At 42.9% G+C, this 22,832-nt stretch overlaps 1 protein-coding gene across 1 annotated transcript in view; it reads left to right on the plus strand.

Annotated features, from left to right (window-relative positions):
* Nucleotides 1-733: 733 nt before the first annotated feature.
* Nucleotides 734-22,832, plus strand: part of LOC137621538 (cyclin-dependent kinase 20-like) — a 30,467-nt gene continuing 8,368 nt past the window's right edge. The window contains exons 1-4 of the mRNA XM_068351913.1: nt 734-1,353; nt 12,669-12,857; nt 13,082-13,192; nt 22,496-22,621. Of these exons, the coding sequence (XP_068208014.1) occupies nt 1,168-1,353; nt 12,669-12,857; nt 13,082-13,192; nt 22,496-22,621 (612 nt within the window). The 5' untranslated portion in view covers nt 734-1,167. The remainder of the gene's footprint in view (nt 1,354-12,668; nt 12,858-13,081; nt 13,193-22,495; nt 22,622-22,832) is intronic.

The following is a 22,832-nucleotide window of genomic DNA, read 5'->3' on the forward strand; positions in this document are numbered from 1 at the left end:
TCGGGGCCGCATATTTAAAGGCTCTAGAGCCTACAGTAGATATATATCTAAGTTCCAATAGTTTGAAACCATCTGTAACTATTCTCGCGTGAACACGATTTGTTGGCTGCGCAATATGTAGCAATTCTCTTAAGTATTTTGGACGACCGGTTCTGAAAACTTGGTGGGTTATTGTACATATTCTAAATTCAATTCTAACTTTAATCGGCAGACAGTGTAAATCAATTAGTATAGGGGTGATCCTTTCTCTAGGTGGGACACCTTCCATATCAGTCTTGCTCCTTTGTTTATTATGTTTTGTAATTTCTTAAGTTGCAGTAGTCAATCCTGGTAATAACAGTTTATCACAAGTTTCTTTACAGAATATTCATCCAGGTACTTTTTTATATAATGAAGCAATGTCTATGAGATGATAACAAGCAGTCTTTACTACATTGTTCATTTGGGCATTGAGAGACAAGAAATATGCCCAGGTCACGAACTATACTAGATATCGGGACCGAGTCGTTATTTATGTTTGAGTACTACCTAAGTTTCTTACGATGTTTTTCTTTCCCACCTCCATAAATGATTACAATTTATTTCCTGAAAATTTCACATGACCATCGCACCTTTATCTCTATTATCATTGGCCTGAAGATAAATTAAATGTTAATTTTTAAAAATCGGGAATATAGGCCAATGTAGCAAGAAACAAAACGCTGTATGATCCCGCATCTGACAACTACCACTGCCATCTATCGATAAGCAAAGGAAGCTCCGTTTCCATGGTGATACTGGCCTCTCTCGTGTAAACAAACAAAGTTGTCATTTCACTCAAGAACTCCTTTGGGTATAACCATTTCGTTAAGTGTAGAACATAATGTTATTGTAAACTGCGACACAAGTACACGTCTTAATATCAACGCAGTATGATTATCATAGACCGACAAACTGCGTAGCGAACTTTAATTCGGTTTTTAATTATAAATATTAACGTTGTTCATTACGATGATAAAGGCTAGTGTTAGATAACTATTAAATGTAACCAAGAAATAAAATATTCCACGGTATCTAACTCTGCTATTAGAATGCGGAACTAAAAATACACTACCATATGCCTCTTTAACAAAGTAAATGAAGTAAATATCGCATGTATGTCGTGCATCAAAGAAACTGCCCCAAATAATGGAGAATTATACTGTGGTGGGGCGCATAGGAGAGGGAGCCCATGGGGTGGTGGTCAGGGCAAAACACAACATTACGGGACAAATGGTTGCCCTCAAAAAGATACCGCTTAGGAGACTCGACCAAGGAATGCCCCTAACTGCTCTGAGAGAGATAAAGGCTCTGCAAGAACTCAATGCCAAACACGTAAGTTCGACACCATGAGTTTTAGCCTAAATTTAATAAAAGCCGTAAGTAATCGCACCACACACGATTATATATATATATATATATATATATATATATATATATAGAGAGAGAGAGAGAGAGAGAGAGAGAGAGAGAGAGAGAGAGAGAGAGAGAGAGAGAGAGAGAGAGAGAGAGAGAGAGAGAGAGAGAGAGTGTTTGTAACTATAAAATTAAAATACAGCACTATTGGACACTTCGATTCTACACTTGTTATATTGGTAATGATGAACAACAATCCTACCGCTAAAGTGCAAAAAAGTGTTGATTCTTAAAGTAGGGGTTTGCTTTTTTTGTATACAAAATAAAATTCTAATATACTGCGCAAGATTGTACATCTTATCCTTAACTGCAGAAAGTAACTTCCTGTTCCGGGCGTGTATAAAATCTGTTCTTACGGCCTGCCGTAGTGTAAGAGCTCGTGTCTTGCTATAGGCAAGGCGTTCTTAAACGAACGAACAGAGAAATTTGTTAAAAATCTTATTCATTCTGTTCCATTACTTCTCCCTTGAAATTGACATCTCTGCCATTCAGTCAGTTTCAATTGCTATTCATGCTTCTTTGATCTTATTAGATATGAATTACTATCGTTTTCACCACAAACGAATATATATTTTTGCATGTTTATTAGAAAATTATTTTGCTCTATACTAAAAAAAATTCTTAGCTGCTGCAAATTTAAATGTTCTTGTATGGTAAGCAAAGACAGTAAACGGGTAATTAAGGATTGTGCACCCTTTACAGTTACAGACAGGAATTCAAAATCTTACTAAACTTTCTTTCATGAAGAACATCTGTTGTTGATGTGACCAGTTTTTTTTCTGAAAAAGCGGCACATTATATATATATATATATATATATATATATATATATATATATATATATATATATATATATATATATATATATATATATATATATATATATAATGTGTGTGAATACAAGAATCAATCCAAACCCTTTTCCTACTTACCTATAATATTCATACTTTTCACTGGAACGGTAAAATTGAACAAAATATCAGTATTATTCCACTAATGGGGACAGTTTTGTTATTATAGCACAAAAAAGCGGGACTGGTTGAAAAAACGAGACTGTCCCGCCTAAAAGCGGGACTTTCGTCACATTATCAATTGTAGACCTTTATTTCTATTTCGTTGATGTTTGGTAATGTTTGTGGAACTTTAATAATTTTCTACTGTCGATTTTGATATAAGACTTCTAAACAATCTTTTTGCCAATGGTTCTATTTCTTTTCAAACAAACTAATAAACTCGTGATTATCTTGTTCCTTTGCAAGGTTATCTCTGTTTCTCTTCTGCTATCTATATCAAAGTACTTTTTTGGGCTCAAGCCATGGCGTCCTGATGGAAGGTTCCTTTTTGGTAGCTTCCTTGGGTATAAAACTACTAAGATATTCCCAGAGAATTTAACCACAGCTTATCACAGAATTCTAACTTCTGGAGCGAGTATCCCAAAGGTTTCCCTTTAAGACATCGTATATCAACAGGGGACGCATGTCTGAACGCGCCACATAGCTATCTACACCCCGAACAGAGTTAATGCTTCGGTGTGTAAGGGTTGAGAATAGCTGGGAGCCGTTCCATAGCTAATCTCATTCGTGGCTACTACCGATACTCGAGACGTAAACAAACGGGCGCCATTGCTCAAATGACGTCACGTCCGTCCTCATCCTTTGTTTAGTAGCTTGCCCTACTTAGACGGATTTTCCCTGTGCTTCATTTATCGATTTGCATCTACGTTATGTCGCTACCTTCAGCCTCACCATCTTCTGGAAAGTTGAGTACAAGGTTCCAGTATTGTTTAAATAAGCTCTGGCCGTAAAGTAAATATTACTTTCCGAAATAATTGTTGTTTTGTGGCAGAGCTGTGCCTCTACCGGACCCGCCATTTTATGGCGTCGTTGTTGTTTTGCATGCATTATTTAGTTAGCCACAACAACGCTTCCGGCATTATTTACTAATCGATCGCATTAGTTTATTTAGTCTTCATAGCTAGGACCTTTTATATCATGTTTCGACACCTTTTATCGGTCTTCGATTGACCTCATACCAGTCGGCTACTATAGCCCCCAGGCTAGAGCGCCTATACATAAGTGTTCATGCATGGTTTTATTAGTGCTCCTAGGCTAAGTTTTGAAGATAGTGGCATTATTTTACAATACTTTTGACCGTGATGCAAATGTTTTTCGCCTTCAGGGACCATATAGGGGATAGGTTAGTTAGTGTCTCTTTCTAACCTAACCTACTTGTAGGACCCCTATATGCTTCCTTCATCCCCTGCCTTGGCATTCCCTCTAATTAGCCTTGATTCCCTTTCTGAGCAGAGGGATCAAGTGTCTAATGGAGTATTTATCGCCTCTCAGTCCTCCCTATGGGAATGACCCCCCCTTAGGGTTGCGCCCGAGAGTGAGGTTAGGCTAGCCCTACCTCTATGGCTAGGATTAGTCTATGACTATCCTGCGATAGCGATATGTCTTCTACCTCTCCTAGTTCAGGACTATTAGCCCTGCTCTAGGTTAGGTTAGGAAGGTTTCTCTGTTCCCTGCTGAAACTGTACCCATGCACCGTTTCAGCCGGTCTGCCTTATCTTTGGTTAGGGAGTGTCCTCCCTTTCCCTAGTGGCCGCTCTGGTACAGAAACCCTTCCTTGGAAGACTTTTCTCTACTCCCCTCCCCACCTATCTCTTGTATAGCCTAGCCTATGCTTAGGTTAGTCTATATCCATCTGTCCCCTGTCCTACAACTCCTCCTTAGGGTGGAGTAGTAGGGCTACCCGAGCTTCCATGTGCAGTCCGCTCTGGTACATATACCCTTCATAGTGTCCTATGGGGTTAGTTTCTAGATATGTTCTGCATATGGGGGTCTCCCCTCTTTGGGTGTCCCCTAGCCCTCCCTTGGGCTACCTAGCTCCCGGTCCTCAGTGGCCCCTGCTCCTGGATGATAGAGCCTGCCTCTATCATGGGTACACCCTCTCAGGGGGGGGATGTCCGGAGTCCATGACTGAACCTCCTACATCCCTCCCCCCCCTGTCTCTCTCACTATCCGGGTGCCGGTCCCTTGCCGCCTCCTTTGTCGGCGATACCCGCCTCCTACCTTGGTGACTCTCCCTACCCTTATGCCGCCAGCCCCCTGTGTGCCGGGGGACTGGCGACTGCCGCCGGCTCCTACCGGTGGCTCTCCCCCTCCTAGCTTGTCGTCCGCTCGCCGGTCGGCCTCCGGGGTGCCGGCATCTACTGCCGGCAACCCGGTTCCGCTATAACCATCCTTGTCCCAGTCACCAAACCGGCATCCTCCGACTGCCGGAGCCGCCGCCCCCGGCCGGCGTGCCGTCGTTGTGCCGGCGGCCGCCACCCTGGTATACTCTTGACTTAAATATTGTCTGTCTTAATGCCAGAAACTCTGCCGGAGCGACCTCCGGCATGCCGGCGGCTTGCCGGAAACCTCCGGAGGCGTCAAGAATACTTGCACCCCCTTCTTCTAGCTATCATATGATACTGATAGCCCTATACCGCAAACAGACGGGCTGTTTCCACTCTTAAGATCAATACCTTGGTACTGTTCTGTTAGTGATCATGCTGTCTCTTTGCATTCTTCTAAATTCCAGCATGCTGCGTGCATCTTAGCGCGGCTGGTTGCCGGAAGCAGTTACCTTAAAAGGAGGCCCTTTAGCCCCTAGCTTGGGACCGAATGATCTCGGTCCCAATCTTACCCTTGGTTTTTTTCCACGGAATTCCATTGCCATATGGAACTCTACGAAATACTATCCGGTGCCTTCGGTCTCTCGGATTATCCAAGGACAAAGCTTACGGTAACCAGCCGGGCGAGATGCATGGAGCGTGTTCTCCTTTACTATTTCAATCTCTATGCATCACACCCTTCATTAAGTTAAAATTAATAATTAATATTAACTTAGTTTAAGAGCCATTCTTATGACTCCCCCATACTCATTTTCTCTTTCTTCCACAGGAGGAGCAGATGAAGTGTGACTTCGCCTTCTGCGCTGTGAAACGCCCGCAGTTTTACGGGCATACGGCTTGCAGGACTCACGCCCCTTGTGCCGACAAGAAAGGGGATCTGAAGTTCTGGAATCCACTGAACTGTACGGTCTGCCAGGCTCACCTAGTTGACGCCTTCCATAACCCTCCCTCAGCGGAGGCCAGAGACATTGCTCGTGAAAAGCTACGCAAGTGGGTGCGTGGCTTCCAGAAAAATGCCACCGGACCGTACCTGGCCACCGAAGAATTGAGGTCACTTCTGTTCCCTAAGGCCTCCCCTGATTCAGTGGTACCCAAAGACGTGATCCCCATTGTCCAAATTTCAGTGGAACCTGACGTTGTCATGGCTCAGTCCATGCACGAGTGTCGCCTGGATTCCGAAGATGACGAACATATGTCGGATGTCTCGGAAGACACGGAGAAGACGCTTATGGCTCAAGGAGCCGAAGATGACGAAGACAAGGTGGAATACGCCGAGTCGGAGCAAGAGGTCGCTCCTCCTTCCATCCCCGCTCCTACTCCTACACCGACGGAAGTGTCTATTCCGTCTACCTCCTCGACCCCGGATCCCTCTTCTTCCACTCAAGAAATGATCCGACTGATTAGAGCCGTCATGGACGACAGGTTGAAGGAGAATCAGGAGTTCATCAGGTCCATGATGGGATCCAGAGAACCGAAGAAGATTTCGGTTAAGGATCTCCCCGCTTGCTCACATGCCAACCCGTGGAGGTATGCTGAGCATATGGTTATCGCGACCGGCAGGATCTTCGTCAGCGATAAGATCGGCACGGTCCCCTTGGAAGACGTGGAGTTCTTCCCAAACTTTGAGGCCTACCCGGACTGTTACGTCCGTCTGCGTTCGGAACCTGCCTCGAAGGAAGAGACCGAACCGAAGGAAGAGATAGTGTTCGATCTCGCAAAGGCCCAGGCTATGCTAGCCACTACATTCAAAAGTAGGGGTTTTACCTGCTCTAAGCTTCCGGCCCTGAGCAAGAAGCACCCTACTTATGTCGCACCTGAAAGTGCGGTTCTTCCATTCCTGGAAAAGGCCTTAACTGCGTGCCTTAAAGCTGAGGAAGAGGGGAAAGCCTGCCCTGCACTGGAGGAGTGCAGACCCTTCTCCATAGTAACTCCCCCTGACGCTCGACACTGGAAGGATGTCCAGCATACTTTCGTCGTGGGAAAGCTAGATCCTGACGTCGCCGGACGTCAGTTTAATGAAGACCTCCCTAAGCTCAACGATCACCTCCTTCGTCGGGAACAAGATACGAAGGAGAGGCTCGCAGCATCCTTATCTCATCAAGTCCAACTTGAAATTATGGCCTGTGACACCAGAGTACCAGACCACTACATGGTACTCTCCAAATCCCACATGATGACCGTGATGAAGGACTTGTACCACTTCATAAAGGCTCGGAGAGCCTGTCGTGAATTCGTGTTTGCAGGTGCCACCGTGAAACACGAACCCCGGAGGCTGATTTCCTCCAACATCTGGGGTAAACACCTCTTTCCTTCTGACCTCGTGAAGGAAATCACCGACAGAGCCGCCACGGAGAATAGGAACCTTCTCCACAAGTGGGGCATGTCCAGGAAAAGGAAACCCTCTCAGGACGACGGACCTCAACCTAAGAGGAAATCCCAAAAACAGAAACCCCAGCAACGTCAACAAAGACGTCAGTTTCCGGGACCCGCTACCTCCCAAGTGGTTGCCCAGCCACAACAGACCTTTCAATTGGTCCCCCAACCGGTGTTGTCACAGTCACCGGTCTTCAACCCTGCTTTCGAGCAACAGTCAACTACCTTTCGTGCCAAAGGTAGAGGCTCATACAGAGGTGCAAGCAAAGACGCCTCTCGCCGTCCCTCCAGGGGCAGAGGAGGAAAGGGAGCTAGCGGCCGAGGCAGCAAGCCCTCGGGACACCAGAAGCAATGAAGTGCTTCCGGTGGGAGGAAGACTCCGCCAATTCCAGGATCGTTGGACCTTCGATCCCTGGGCACACAGCATCGTCAGGAAGGGTCTAGGCTGGTGTTGGACTCAACCACCCCCAATCTTCCAGCAATTCTTCCAACAATCAACCCCTCTTCTGGAAGAATATGTCCTAGATCTCCTGAACAAGAAGGTGATAAGGAAGGTAAAGTCCACCAGGTTCCAAGGGAGACTGTTTTGTGTCCCCAAGAAAGACTCAGACAAACTCAGAGTCATTCTGGACTTATCCCCCCTCAACAAGTTCATAGCGAACGACAAGTTCAAGATGCTGACTCTTCAACAGATAAGGACCCTTCTGCCTCGAGGTTCCTACACGGTCTCCATAGACCTGGCGGATGCCTACTGGCACGTTCCAATGAACCATCACGCTTCCTCCTACCTAGGATTTCGACTCCAAAGGAAAAGCTACGCCTTCCGGGCCATGCCCTTCGGCCTCAACGTGGCCCCTCGGATCTTCACAAAGCTGGTGGATGCCATAGTACAACAGCTCCGCCTACGAAACGTCCAGGTGATGGCCTACCTCGACGACTGGCTAGTCTGGGCTCCATCGCCCGAAGATTGTGTAAAATCTTGCAACAAAGTCACCCAGTACCTAGAACACCTGGGATTCAAGATCAACGAGAAAAAATCTCGCCTCTCTCCAGCTCAGAAGTTCCAGTGGTTGGGAATCCAATGGAACCTTCAGTCACACCGCCTTTCCATCCCCCAGAAGAAAAGGAAGGAAATAGCAGGGTCTGTCAAGCGACTGCTGAAATCCAAACGCATTTCAAGACGCCAGCAGGAACGAGTTCTAGGCTCTCTACAGTTCGCCTCAGTGACAAACCCAGTGCTTCGCGCACAGCTAAAGGATGCCGCGGGAGTCTGGAGACGTTCGGCATCCATCGCTCGAAGAGACCTCAAGAGACGGCTTCCAAACAGACTGCGACTTCTCCTAAAGCCGTGGTCAGAAGCAAAGGCCCTGAAAAGGTCCATTCCTCTCCAACACCCTCCTCCATCACTCAACATCCACACGGACGCCTCGCTGGAGGGTTGGGGACGTCACTCCCACCAAAAACAGGCTCAAGGCACCTGGTCTCCCCTGTTCAAGACGTTCCACATAAACATCTTGGAGGCCATGGCGGTCCTTCTAACTCTGAAGAAGTTATCCCCGCCGCCCTCGATCCACATTCGTCTAACCCTAGACAACTCGGTGGTAGTTCGTTGTCTCAATCGCCAAGGCTCAAGATCGCCCCAGATAAATCAGGTGCTTCTCCCAATCTTCCGTCTGGCAGAGAAGAAGAAGTGGCACCTGTCTGCAGTTCACCTACAAGGATTCCGCAACGTGACAGCGGATGCTCTATCTCGGACAAACCCGATAGAGTCGGAATGGTCTCTAGACGCAAGATCGTTCTCCTTCATCTCTCACCAAGTCCCAGAACTTCAGATAGATCTCTTTGCAACGAGCGACAACAATCAACTTCCTCGGTATGTGGCCCCGTACGAGGACCCCAAAGCAGAAGCAGTGGATGCCATGTCACTGGATTGGAACAGATGGTCCAAGATCTACCTGTTCCCCCCCACCAACCTTCTGTTGAAAGTCCTCTCCAAACTGAGAACCTTCAAAGGGACAGCGGCCCTAGTGGCTCCCAAGTGGCCCCGGAGCAACTGGTACCCCCTGGTCCTGGAGCTGCAGCCCAAGCTGATCCCTCTCCCGGGCCCAGTTCTCTCTCAACAAGTACAGAAGTCGACTGTCTTCGCTTCATCATCGAAAATCAAGGACCTTCATCTCATGATTTTCTCTCCCTAGCCGCAAGGAAGAGGTTTGGGATCTCGAAGAAGAGTCTGGACTTCCTAGAGGAATACAAGACCGAATCCACAAGACGGCAATATGAATCATCCTGGAGGAAATGGGTCTCCTTCGTCAAGACAAAAAATCCTAAAGAAATCACGATTGATTTCTGCATGTCCTTCTTTATTCACCTTCATGGACAGGGATTAGCAGCCAATACGATATCAACCTGCAAATCGGCCTTGACCAGACCAATTCTATATGCTTTCCAAATTGATCTTTCCAACGACATCTTCAACAAACTACCGAAAGCATGTGCTCGCCTACGCCCAGCACCCCCACCGAAACCGATCTCCTGGTCACTAGACAAGGTGCTCCATTTCGCCTCCAACTTGGACAATGATTCATGCCCTCTCAAGGATCTGACTCAGAAAGTTATATTTCTCTTTGCTCTCGCTTCAGGAGCTCGAGTCAGCGAAATAGTGGCATTATCAAGAGAAGATGGACACATCCTGTTTACCGATACAGGAGAAGTTACCCTCTCCCCTGATCCAACGTTTCTCGCCAAAAATGAATTACCCACCAAAAGATGGGGCCCTTGGAGAATATGCCCCCTGAAGGAGGATGCCTCTCTATGTCCAGTAGAGAGCCTCAAGGTCTATCTTCGCAGAACTTCAAACTTTGGTGGAGGCCAACTCTTCAAAGGAGAAACATCGGGCAGCGACCTGTCACTGAAACAATTAAGAGCGAAAATCACCTACTTCATTCGCAGAGCGGATCCTAACAGTACACCCACTGGTCATGATCCTAGAAAAGTGGCATCGTCTCTGAATTTCTTTCAGAGTATGGACTTTGAAAGCCTTAAAAACTTCACGGGTTGGAAGTCCTCGCGAGTTTTCTTTAAACATTATGCGAAACAAGTGCACGAAGTCAAACATTTTGTGGTAGCCGCAGGTAGTGTTATGAAACCTGCACCTAACTCTGCGTAGAACAGTGAGTTACTTGGGACTCTAACTCTTCGGGTGCCTATGTTGACCCTCGAGCGATTCATAGTGATGTCGAAAACACTTAGTGCTTTCATAACTGTTCTTATCCCAGGTGAAATGTCATAGTTGTCACACAAGTGCCGCATGCCCTGAGCATGATGTGTTTTATCAAAGACTTGCGTTCCTCGAGAACGAGTGCCTACTAATAAACTTGAAATTCCTTTTCAGATTCAAGAGCAAGCCTTTATTACTATGTACATTATAATTATTGTAAAAAGAATTTTACTTTCTGCTGTAAATTATTTAATTTCTGCATTTGTGAAATAGAATTTCTATTTTATTACCTGTGCGTCTCAATCAGCTCCTACTTACTATGAAATACATGCCTGTCATAGTTTTATTATTCCCCCTTTTTCCTTATGGTTATGAAGAAATTAAGGTGCTAACTCTTAATTTATATTCACTCTGATTATGTAAGGTTCCAACACGAATACTTACTTTTAATACCCGGGAGATGAACCATCATTCTCAATACACAGTGCCCAACCACCACTGGTCTAATTTTCAGAATGTTCCTACACAAATACCAAACATTCGGCTTCATCTCCAAGTTCTTCAAGTTCTTCTATCAGGATGAATAGCCCTTCAATACCACTTTGACGTCGGCATGGCCCATGGGAACTTCACTGCCAAGGGGGGCAGGAGGCTTCTTCCCTATGGTTCTTTATCAAAGATTACTATGCTGTTTTGTCAATGCCTTGGCACTTACTATTAGGGGAAAATCTACCACGATACATTGATTCTCTGGTATTCTTCCATCAGGACGCCATGGCTTGAGCCCAAAAAACGGATTTTGAGCGAAGCGAAAAATCTATTTTTGGGTGAGATAGCCATGGCGTCCTGATGGACCCTCCCTGATACTTCGTCCAGTTTTAGATCCCACCCTGTTCTACTGTATCATGGTGATGGGCAAGCAACTGGCTTCAGGATGAGGACGGACGTGACGTCATTTGAGCAATGGCGCCCGTTTGTTTACGTCTCGAGTATCAGTAGTAGCCACGAATGAGATTAGCTATGGAACGGCTCCCAGCTATTCTCAACCCTTACACACCGAAGCATTAACTCTGTTCGGGGTGTAGATAGCTATGTGGCGCGTTCAGACATGCGTCCCCTGTTGATATACGATGTCTTAAAGGGAAACCTTTGGGATACTCGCTCCAGAAGTTAGAATTCTGTGATAACCTGTGGTTAAATTCTCTGGGAATATCTTAGTAGTTTTATACCCAAGGAAGCTACCAAAAAGGAACCTTCCATCAGGACGCCATGGCTATCTCACCCAAAAATAGATTTTTCGCTTCGCTCAAAATCCGTTCTTTTCTACTATGTATACTAAAATACTTCTATAATTATACTTTGGCTACAGTAACACTGTCCATGTATCTGTACACAACTGATGTTGCCTCTTTCTCTCTTTACACACTTTCGCCTCAATAATTTATTTTATACCATTGCAGATCTCACTGCATAGTCAGTGTAGTGAAAAAGAGAAACACCATAAACATCGGCAATTGCCTTTATTATAAGAATTCTGTAAAATGTAGTACAGGTGCTACATATGAAACTATTTTGGGGGTACACATCAATATGAGTCAAGCTTTGAGAGAAGCATTTTTAACATCAGGGGAGGTTCATAAAAACTGCATATTTTTTTCTCTAACTTCCCCTCCAGGTACAAATTTCATTCATAACCCATATCATATGATATTACATCTATTTGCTGAGCTAAAGGTAACAGTCCCTCATATCAGCTGGTCTCATGGTACCCACTAGGTCTCCTCTTTCCATATTTTGAAGATTGGTAATTTTCAGACACTATGGCTATTCTTTTACCCATACTGTCAAACTTTGGACATTTTTTCTTACTGTTCTTGCATTTGCCTGACTTAAATTTCACAGGAGAGTCTGTTAGTACTTTCTTCATGGTTAATATTCCTTCTTTTTAAATCCCCTTTCTTCTTGGTATCTTTGAGCCTGTGCTTAATAAGAGCATCAGGTTGTCGTTCTGTTCACATTTCCCTTTTCAAAAAAGAAAAAAAAATAAGTAAAAAAGAAAAAAAAATAAGTAAAAAAGAAAAAAAAATAGCCATGAGACATGTATTTTGTCCAGGTGTAAATCTCTTTCAGGGGAAAGCCACAATTGCCTCAAAATATGGCTTGGTGGTCTTTTACCTAAAAATATACAGACAAATATTAAATCATAAAGTTCTGAGTACTGTATATTAGAAACTATGTTCATATAGTTAATATCACTGAGCAGTATATTTCTCTTGGAATTCTCTCAGAAAATTAAATTTTATACAATAAGGTCTTATGCCTTTGCTATGGTGATCACCTGGTAAACGCAACTTACGTGCATTGATTAAATGAAACTGGAAAATAAATATCTTTCCTAATTTTTCTTAACCGTTGGGTAAATGTATAAAGTTGTTTAAGCTCCCTTATTATAAAGATAACTTTGCAGGTGGTACGACTACTGAGTGTATTCCCAGAAGGAGCTGGATTTGTTCTAGCTTTTGAGCTTATGCTAGGTGACCTTGGCGAGATGATTCGAGATGCCTCCCGTCCTCTGACAGCTGCTGAGATAAAATCTTACATGGTGATGCTGCTATCTGGAGTTGCTCATCTCCATCACCATCACATCATGCACAGGGTTAGATGAAGTAATCTACTTAAAGGAGAAGATAATCCTTGTAATGATAATTTTTTTTTTTCTATGTAATACACATTATTGGTTATTTCTGAGATCTACTCTGTTTTGTTTCCTGTACATAATGCAAATTAGAATTTAATATATTTTCTAAATAAATAGTCTTGAGCATAACTTGCATATGGTAAACATCAATAAGGAACAAAATGAGTTTTCTTTCATTTCAGGATCTGAAACCAGCAAATTTACTAATCAGCTCGACTGGGCACTTGAAAATAGCTGACCTTGGTCTCTGCAGAGTGTTCAAGAAAAACGGAAAGCGCCTGTATTCACACCAGGTAAATCGAGTAGCATTGGATTGGTTTAGGAAATTTAGGTCAGATACCGAGCACAGGGACCGGTGAGGTCATTCAGCACTAGTAAATCATAGACTATTATATTACCATTTGTAAAATTTTCCTCTCCCAGTAATAGATATTTCTCTCACCTTTTCAAAAGCACCATAATTTACATTACATATACATGTGAAAGCTGCAAAGTCTTCACAAAAAAGATTAAGACAATAACCCTAAAATATCCAGACACATAGAAATTACAGGAATTATTACTTGGCCAATTGCATTTTCTAACAAGCCATGACATTCACAGACTGGGCACCCTTTGCAAAGGTCAATTTGGTTTACCTCAAACAATCCCACATAGACATTGCTTAAGATTAAAAGGTTTTGAAAGATTGCTGGCTGTTTTAACTGTTTAAAGTAATGAGACACTTTAGGGTATGCAGCAGCTTACTCAACTTATTAATTCTCATGATTTTCAGAATTTTGTCTTTATTTGTAGAACTGTCCAACACAACACCCTAGTGAGGTGCATCTGTTTTATTGATACTATAGTAGTAGAAAAATAAAGAGGAAAAAATTCCTCTGCTTCATGTATAAGGCACTTTCCCTAGCACACTGTTAGGTATTTTGGAAGGTGTCACTAATGCATCCAAATACACCATTCATTATTACTACACACTTGTTAAGATTACAGACACAAAAGGTTTAATGACTATTTTACACAGATATAAAAAAACACTTTCAAAATAATTTTTCCCAAATCTTGTAAAAAATCTAATTAAGGTCAGTTAATTATCTATTTTCTTGAATCTGAAGGTCATATTTTGACTGACACCATCAACCATTCCATCAAATTAAGAAAGATCAAACATGCAATCTGTTGGCTGGTTGAAAATCAATGACCTGCTGACATTCCTTATAAAGTATTGTACAGTACTCTAATGCTCATCAAATCTATGATGGAGGGATGGGACTTTCCAACAAAAAATACCAACAGATGAGAGTTCTAGATAAAAAATATCCTTAAGATGAGGAAGGGAAACTGCTATTAAGTTATAAAATAAATTAACAACAAAACTGAGTCATTTATAAAATTTACTTTCATAGAGATGACAGTAATAAGAGATTTAACTTGCACCAACCAACATCAAAAAGTCACTATGTAAAGTATTTATTATTTATCTGATCACCCTTCTCTTCTGGCTTGTGGTATACCATTTGTAAAAATTCCTGTACACTCATCTACTGTAATTTGAATTTTGATTAAATAATTCTTCTCTCTCAAATGGTTAACTGGTGCACTGTAATAGTTCAGTGGCTATTTTCCTCTCGTTCATGATAGAAGAGATATTTAGCTATGGTAAGCAGCTCTTCTAGGAGGACACTCCAAAATGAAACCATTGTTCTTTACTTTTGGGTAGTGCCATAGCCTCCGTACCATGGTCTTCCACTGTCTTGGGGTAGAGTTCTCTTGCTTGAGGGTACAGTTTTATAGTTTATATAAGAAACATTTATTTAAAGGTTGCTATTCTTAAATATTTGTAGCTTATTTCCTTTCTTCACTGGGTTATTTTCCCTGTTGGAACCTTTTGGCTTATAGCATCCTGCTTTTTCAACTAAGGTTTTAGCTTAGCAATTAATAATAATAACAATAATAATAATAATAATAATATCAATAAAACAGAAAACAGGATAATCAAGGACCAACCTGATGCTAGCATGGAAGAACATAAAAAGTCTTAGTCTCAGGTATAATATTAGGGGGCAAAGTAAATAGCAAACTTTAAAAGTCAGTGAGGAAATGCAATAACTAACAAAGGAACAATTTATCACATAACATTAAAAAAAGTCTAATATTGTACTCACAGAAGGATGCAAACCAGTAAAAATACTATTTCAAAGCTGCTAAATATAAGGCAACCTGTTAATATGTATAAAGACTACATACTATGGAAACCTGCAATACCTTAAATCTCATTTAATAACCCTTAGTGAAACATAGATGATCTGATAGCTGTAGCAGACTATTTCTACAAAAATTGAGTTTTCACTGCATGATAAATGTAATTTTGACAAAATTTATCATTTGCACCTCGTATTGATTATGGTTTAATCGTCAATGACAATATTCATAGAACTTTAACTTATTCAATTGAATTATATTAAATATTTACACTTTAAATAAGTATATTAACTTTTGAAATTTAATAACATTTAATTTTCATAGAAAAGCCCCTCTTAAAGAACCTGTAGTTTATCTATTCGATATATTAAAGTCCAAGCCCATAGTCAGAATGCCTGAACAGTAATCTGTTTTAATCCAATGTTTCTCAATAATTTAGTAGCGGGAAGAATGGGTCTGTCTGCACTTTTGTTTTCGGTGATTATAAAACAGCATAAGTTTATTAAGAATACATATCCAGCATGTAGTCTAAATACCAAAGTGCCTATGCAGTCTGTGACAGGCAAAGGCTATGGGCTTCCACTGCTTACCACATACCACTAACCCATTATCCTATTAACGATTCCACAGTCGTTTCTGATTGTTATAAATTCTGTTTCTCAAAATAATTTGGCCCACTCTTAAAACCAGACAAAGACACATTTTACCCACTTCAAATTCTACCGCAAGATCACCCATTTCAATTCTTAAATTTTGTCTGAGCAGAAGAGGCCAGTATACATTGTGTACACAATGAAAATTATATGAAGTCTTTGGGAGTAATGAGTTGGTTGTGTTTGTCCAGTGGCACCACCTCTTAGTTCTACTAGGCATCACAGGGCAGGGGGGGGGGATAGAAAAAAGAGCAAGGTAGATTTATGTTGAGGCAGCTTCAATGATTAAAGCTAATAACTGCCAGGTAAGATTCATTCAAAATATTAATATGTTTTAAATATTTAACTTAGCCGGTGAATATATAATAGCTGCAACTCTGCGGCTCGACAGAAAACATACTAAAAAACTCGCGAGCAATCGCTATGAAGGTTGCGGGTGTGCCCACCAGCGCCAACTGTCGGCCAGATACCACTCTTGTATGTAAACAAAACCTTCAATTCTTCTCTGTCGACGTTGACGACAAGACGTATCAATACTCGCTGTAGAACCTTGAGTTTTCTCAACATATTTGGTGAAGTACTGTACTTCATTTTGGTTTGAGCTTTCGCAGTGCAGGTGTTTTATCTTCATCTTAAATCTTGAACTCGTTTTTGGATAGATTTAATTTTTGATGACAAAGAGAGTATGGACTTTCTTTGACTTTTAAATGGCTGACCCTTCCCTTAGACGGAAGTGTGTTTAGGCTTTTAGCAATTATCTTATCACGTTATAAATTAATTATAGATTTTCCTCTATATATTTTATATCTCACCGCCTTTATTAGGCCTCTTCGATTAACTTTCCATTTATAATAAACATAAAAATAAATTTTTATGATTTGTTTATATGCGACCTTTCCTGAGAGTAGGCGGTCCTAACTTGGAAACCGAAGTTAAACAACGTTGAGCCCTTTCAATCGTAAATAGCTTTTAAAGAGCTAATGATTTAAAACTTTTTAAATGAATATTTTTTAATAGATATTTTATGAAAGATTTTCTTTGAATAGTCTTCGTACTGTTTCAAAGATGAACTAACGTTTAGTTTATTTATGCTACGCAGTTTGCGCTCTATCGTTACGATAGAGAGAGAGAGTATCACGGTTTCACTTTGCAGAAAGAGTAAATCGATTCTGACGTTTTGTTCATTCTTCTTTCAAAGCTTAAATGTTTTAAATTCTATTTTAAAGGAACTTTTTAATTGAAAAACCTTTCAATTTTATTCCTTTGGTCAAATAACATGTTTTTTTGACGAAACGTAAGTGGGCTCTTCTCTTAGGTGCGTAATCAAGAGAGAGAGAGAGAGAGAGATAGAGACGGAGGGAGAGAGAGGAGAGAAAACGTTCCGTTCAAGCGGGTAACGTTGTTCTCGAGTTACTCTCGTCCCTAGTCTCTGTACGGGGAGAAAGGATAAAACGTTTTTAGTTTTTTATTCTCGTCCCCAGGCAATGTACGGTGAGAGATTGAAAATGTAGTTTTGAATGAACTAGTGTTTAGTCTCTTCCCCAGCCACTGAATTTTTTATCTTAAATATGTTTACTGTTTTTTGCTGGTATTAATGTGCTTGCATTATACGACTGATTTCGCAATTACTACCTTTTGATGAGGGTAGAATTGCGTGCTTCAGGTAGAAATCAGTAAAAGTTTCGATTTCAGTGAAATAAGTGCAAAATAGAAAATCGTAGTGATAAAGTGATATTGCGCAAAGTGTTATCAGTGTTGCGACCGAGGGTTCGTCTGTTCGTGCCTGTCGTTCGCCTAGTCCGGGACCTCTTGCAAGCTCCCAAGCCCAGGGGAGAAGTAATGTCGTACGACTTATGGGTTCGAGAGGCCTTGATCAGCGAACAGACGTTCCCTCTATGGTATCGGGTGTATCTTACCAAGATCACCCCTACCATAAGGCGAGAGAGACGATTTTCTCCTCGTCATCCGAAGGCTTTTCGCATAAGAAACCTGAAACAAGGTTTCGAGGCCCTTAAGCGAAAGTCAGTCCTTTCAGGACAGGTCCAGCGTCCTGGTTGTAGCCATTAGGACAGCTCTGACCCTATGCAGTCATCGGAAGACTGCTCGCCGCCTAACAAAAGCGTAACACAGACTCCGAGAGTCTTTTTGTTGGCTAGGTTTTGCGGTCACAGACGTTACCCTCGTCTCTTACCGCAACCATTTCCGTTGATCCTAAATGGGTTGTACGGCAAGACATGCAGAATAAGCTTGCCCCCCTTATGGAAGACTATTCTGCCGATAAGTCCCTTGAGCCTAGCCGTTTATCTCATCGAGATCCTGGCTTTCAGCCACCCTAACGTTCCTTTGTGCGTCCTGTTGACGTTGGCGTAGCTAAGTCACGTCAGTCAGGTTGTTTAGAACCACACTCGATGCGGTCTCGTGTGGATTTTCAGCCACATTTGGACGTTAGGCCACTTGCTGATGCTCCTGTTGACGTTCAGGACGTTCGCTAACAATCGGAGTTGACTTGTTTTGACGCTGAGCGTCAACCTCCGCATTCTAGAGTTGTTTTGACTGCTCAGTCTAGGCGGTCAAAGCAGTCTCGAGTGGACGCTGTGCGTCCTCACGCACCTGTTGTTGTTGACAGTTCACAGACTGTCAAGCAGTTACATGACGTTGCGTCCTGGTCTCTCGCACCTGTTGTTGTTGACAGTTCACAGACTGTCAAGCAGTTACATGACGTTGCGTCCTGGTCCGCTACTAATGCACCAGTGCGTGTGGACTCTGCTTGTAAAGCATTGCCACCACGGTAGGTCTCTCCCTTGCTTGAGACTCAGCTATTATCGGACAAGGTTCCTTCAGATGAGGAAGTTGCTGTTCCCCCTCCTACTGATATTCCATTGAGGACTCTGTCAGACGGAGAGGAGCCTAAAGCTGCTTAGCCCTCTATGGACTTTAAATAAATCATGCTAATTTTTAAGGATCTTTGTCCGGATCTTTTTGTAACTGCTGCTCCTCGTTCGCCTAAACGTCAGAGCTTACACTAGGCCTAGCTACTTCGAAGCCGTTGTTTTATAAGCTAGTGCTCTCTCGCTCTCCTAGAGAGCTTTACGTTTGCTAGGCGACTGGTTTATCACCAGGAGGAATTTGGGGGATACAGCCTTTGCTTTCCCTTCTTTTAAACTGGCTTATAGAGCGAGAGTCTGATATGACACGAGAGAAGTTCTCGGCTTGGGAGTTCCTGCCTCTGCCCAGATAGACTTCTCAAACCTCATAGACTCTCCCTGGCGCCTGGCCAGGAGACGCTCCAAGATTTTACAGGTCAACTTCACAGCTGTTTTCGAGCCTTTGAAGTTTTGCTGTACAATTATGTCATGCATAAACAAGGCTTTCAGGGATGGCTCCAATGATCTGACAGCCACGTTCTCTGCAGGAACAAGTCCCTCAGGGATGGCTCCATGATTTGGCAGCCATGTTCACTGCAGGAGTACGTAAGAGGCAAGTGCGCTCAATGTGTTCATTGTCAAGACAAACTTCACGATGAAGTCTACCAGGCTGTCTTGACAGCATTTATGGAAGGCGACTGGATGGTCTCTCTCGACCTTCAGGAGGCATACTTCCACATTCCTATACACCCGGATTCCCAACCGTTTCTGAGGTTTGTTTACAGGAATGTGGGGTACCAGTTTCGAGCTATCGGGGATCCGAGCCTCCCTGTACTAGGACGACTGGCTTCTCAGAGCATCGTCCAGCCTTCGCTGTCTGCAGGATCGACATTGGACGTTGAGTCTGGCCAGGGAGTTGGAACTTGTGGTCAACCTAATAGTCCCAACTGATCCCATCCCAGATTATTCTATTTTTGGGGATGGAGACTCGCAGTCAAGCCCTGCTCGAAGTCCAACTAATGCTGAAAAGAAAACGTTTTTCAGTCAGGAGTTGGAACAGTCTCGTAGGGACTCTCTCATCCCTGGAGCAGTTTGTCTCACTAGGGAGACTACCCCTTCTGCCTCTCCGGTTCCATCTAGCCTCTCACTGGAACTAGGACAAGACATTAGACACGGTATCATTCCCAGTCTCCGAACCAATAAAGGCATGCCTGAAATGGTGGGACAGCAATATCAGTCTGAGAGAGGGACTATCCCTAGCAGTCAAGAACCCAAACCACGTGTTGTCCTCAGACGCGTCGGGTTTGGGTTGGGTGCGACCCTGGACGGTCGGGAATGCGCGGGTCTGTGGACCTCAAGTCAGAAGAGCATGCACATCAACGGCAAGGAGCTATTAGCAGTCCACTTGGCCTTGATGATATTAGGAAGCGTCTTCGAAACTAAGTGGTAGAGGTCAACTCAGACAACACCACAACTTTGGCGTACATCTCCAAGCAAGGAGGCACACACTCCTTCACGCTGCTCGAGATCGCAAGGGACCTTCTCTTATGGTCTAGAATTCGAGGCATCTCCCTGTTGACGAGATTCATCCAGGGGGACTTGAACGTCTTGGCAGACTGTCTCAGTCGGAGGGGTCAGGTGATACCCACGGAATGGACCCTCCACAAGGACGTGGGCAAGAGTCTTTGGGCTTCTTGGGGTCAACCAACCATAGACCTCTTTGCCTCCTCGTTGACCAAAAGGTTACCAATCTTTTGCTCTCCAGTCCTAGATACAGAAGCAATCTACATAGACGCGTTTCTACTGGATTGGTCTTTTATGGACTTATATGCATTCCCACCATTCAAGATAGTCAACAAGGTACTGCAGAAGTTCGCCTCTCACGGAGGGACAAGGTTGACGTTGGTTGCTACCCTCTGGCCCGCGAGAGAGTGGTTCACCGAGGTACTTCAATGGCTGGTAGACTTTCCAAGAAGTTTTCCTCTAAGGGTAGATCTGTTACGTCAGCCCCACGTAAAGAATGTCTATCAAAGCCTCCCCGCTCTTCGTCTGACTTCCTTCACACTATCGAAAGACTCTCAAGAGCTAGAGGTTTTTCGAAGGAGGCAGTCAGTGCGATTGCAAGAGCTAGGAGAGCTTCTACCATTAGAGTATACCAGTCGAAGTGGGAAGTCTTTCGAGCCTGGTGCAAGTCAGCATCTGTGTCCTCGTCCAGTACCTCTGTAGCCCAAATCGCAGATTTTCTTTTACATCTGAGAAAGGTTCGCTCCCTTTCAGCTCCCACGATTAAGGGCTACAGGAACATGTTGGCTTCGGTCTTTCGACATAGAGGCTTAGATCTTTCCAACAATAAAGATCTCCAAGATCTCCTTAAGTCTTTCGAGACCTCTAAGGAACGTCGTTTGGCAACTCCTGGATGGAACTTAGACGTGGTCCTAAGGTTCCTCATGTCAGACAGGTTTGAGCCATTACATTCAGCCTCCCTGAAGGATCTCACCCTCAAGACACTTTTCCTAGTGTGCTTGGCTTTGGCTAAAAGGGTCAGTGAACTTCATGCCTTCAGTAAGAACATTGGCTTTTCCACAGAAAAAAGCCATTTGTTCACTTCAACTTGGTTTCCTGGCCAAGAATGAACTGCCTTCTCGTCCTTGGCCTAAATCTTTTGATATTCCTTGCTTATCAGAGATAGTAGGCAACGAACTGGAAAGAGTATTATGTCCTGTTAGAGCTCTTAAGTTCTATTTAGCTCGTACTAAGTCATTACGAGGGAAATCTGAGGCATTATGGTGCTCAGTTAAGAAACCTTCATTGCCTATGTCAAAGAATTCTTTGTCATATTTTATCAGATTTTTTTAATACGAGAAGCTCATTCTCACTTGAATGAGAAAGACCGATGTTTGCTTAAGGTTAAGACGCATGAAGTTAGAGATATAGCAACCTCCGTGGCCTTCAAGCAAAATAAATCTCTGCAAAGTATTATGGACGCGACTTTTTGGAGAAACAAGTCAGTGTTCGCGTCATTTTACTAGATGTCCAGACTCTTTACGAGGACTGCTACACACTGGGTCCATTCGTTGCAGCGAGTGCAGTAGTGGGTGAGGGTTCTACCACTACACTTCCCTAATTCCAATATCCTTTTAATCTGTCTCTTGAAATGTTTTTAATATTGTTTTATAGGTTGTTCGGAAGGCTAAGAAGCCTTTCGCATCCTGATTGATTTGGCGGGTGGTCAAAGTCATTTCTTGAGAGCGCCCAGATTAGGGGTTTGATGAGGTCCTGTTGTATGGGTTGCAGCCCTTGATACTTCAGCTCCTGGGAGTCTGTCAGCATCCTAAGAGGATCGCTGGGCTCCGTGAGGAAGACAGACTTACAAGGCAGAGTAATCGTCTAAGTCAACTTCCTCACCAGGTACCTATTTATTTTGGTTTTGTTATATTGATAACTGCCAAAATGAAAAAACTCTTAGCTTATACGCTGTAAACATAATTAACTCTGGTCTCTACCCACCTCCTTGGGTGTGAATCAGCTATTATATATTCACCGGCTAAGTTAAATATTTAAAAATGATATTTTAATTATAAAATAAATTTTTGAATATACTTACCCGGTGAATATATAAATTAAATGACCCTCCCTTCCTCCCCAATAGAGACACAGCGGGACGAGAAGAATTGAAGGTTTTGTTTACATACAAGAGTGGTATCTGGCCGACAGTTGGCTCTGGTGGGCACACCCGCAACCTTCATAGCGATCGCTCGCGAGTTTTTTAGTATGTTTTCTGTCGAGCCGCAGAGTTGCAGCTATTATATATTCACCGGGTAAGTATATTCAAAAATTTATTTTATAATTAAAATATCATATTTCAATTATTTTCCTACAGGTAGCCACAAGGTGGTACAGAGCACCTGAACTTCTCTATGGGGCTCGTCAGTATGATGAAGGTGTGGACCTCTGGTCTGTTGGGTGCATATTTGGTGAGATGCTAAACAACTCTCCTGTTTTTCCCGTAAGCATAAAACATATGTAATATTTGTAGTGCTGAAATTTGATTTGTTATGGAAACAAGTTTTGTGTTTACACAAAATATTTCTTAACAATTAAAAATGTTTTTTTTACAGTTAATATCGTAGATTAGATTTTTGTTTCACCAAAACCTCCAAAATTATGTAAATCCTTTAAATAGTTGAGATTAAAAGACAGTTTAACTTGCTGGAAGT

Source organism: Palaemon carinicauda, chromosome 28, assembly GCF_036898095.1.
Source record: "Palaemon carinicauda isolate YSFRI2023 chromosome 28, ASM3689809v2, whole genome shotgun sequence".
NCBI lineage: Eukaryota > Metazoa > Arthropoda > Malacostraca > Decapoda > Palaemonidae > Palaemon > Palaemon carinicauda.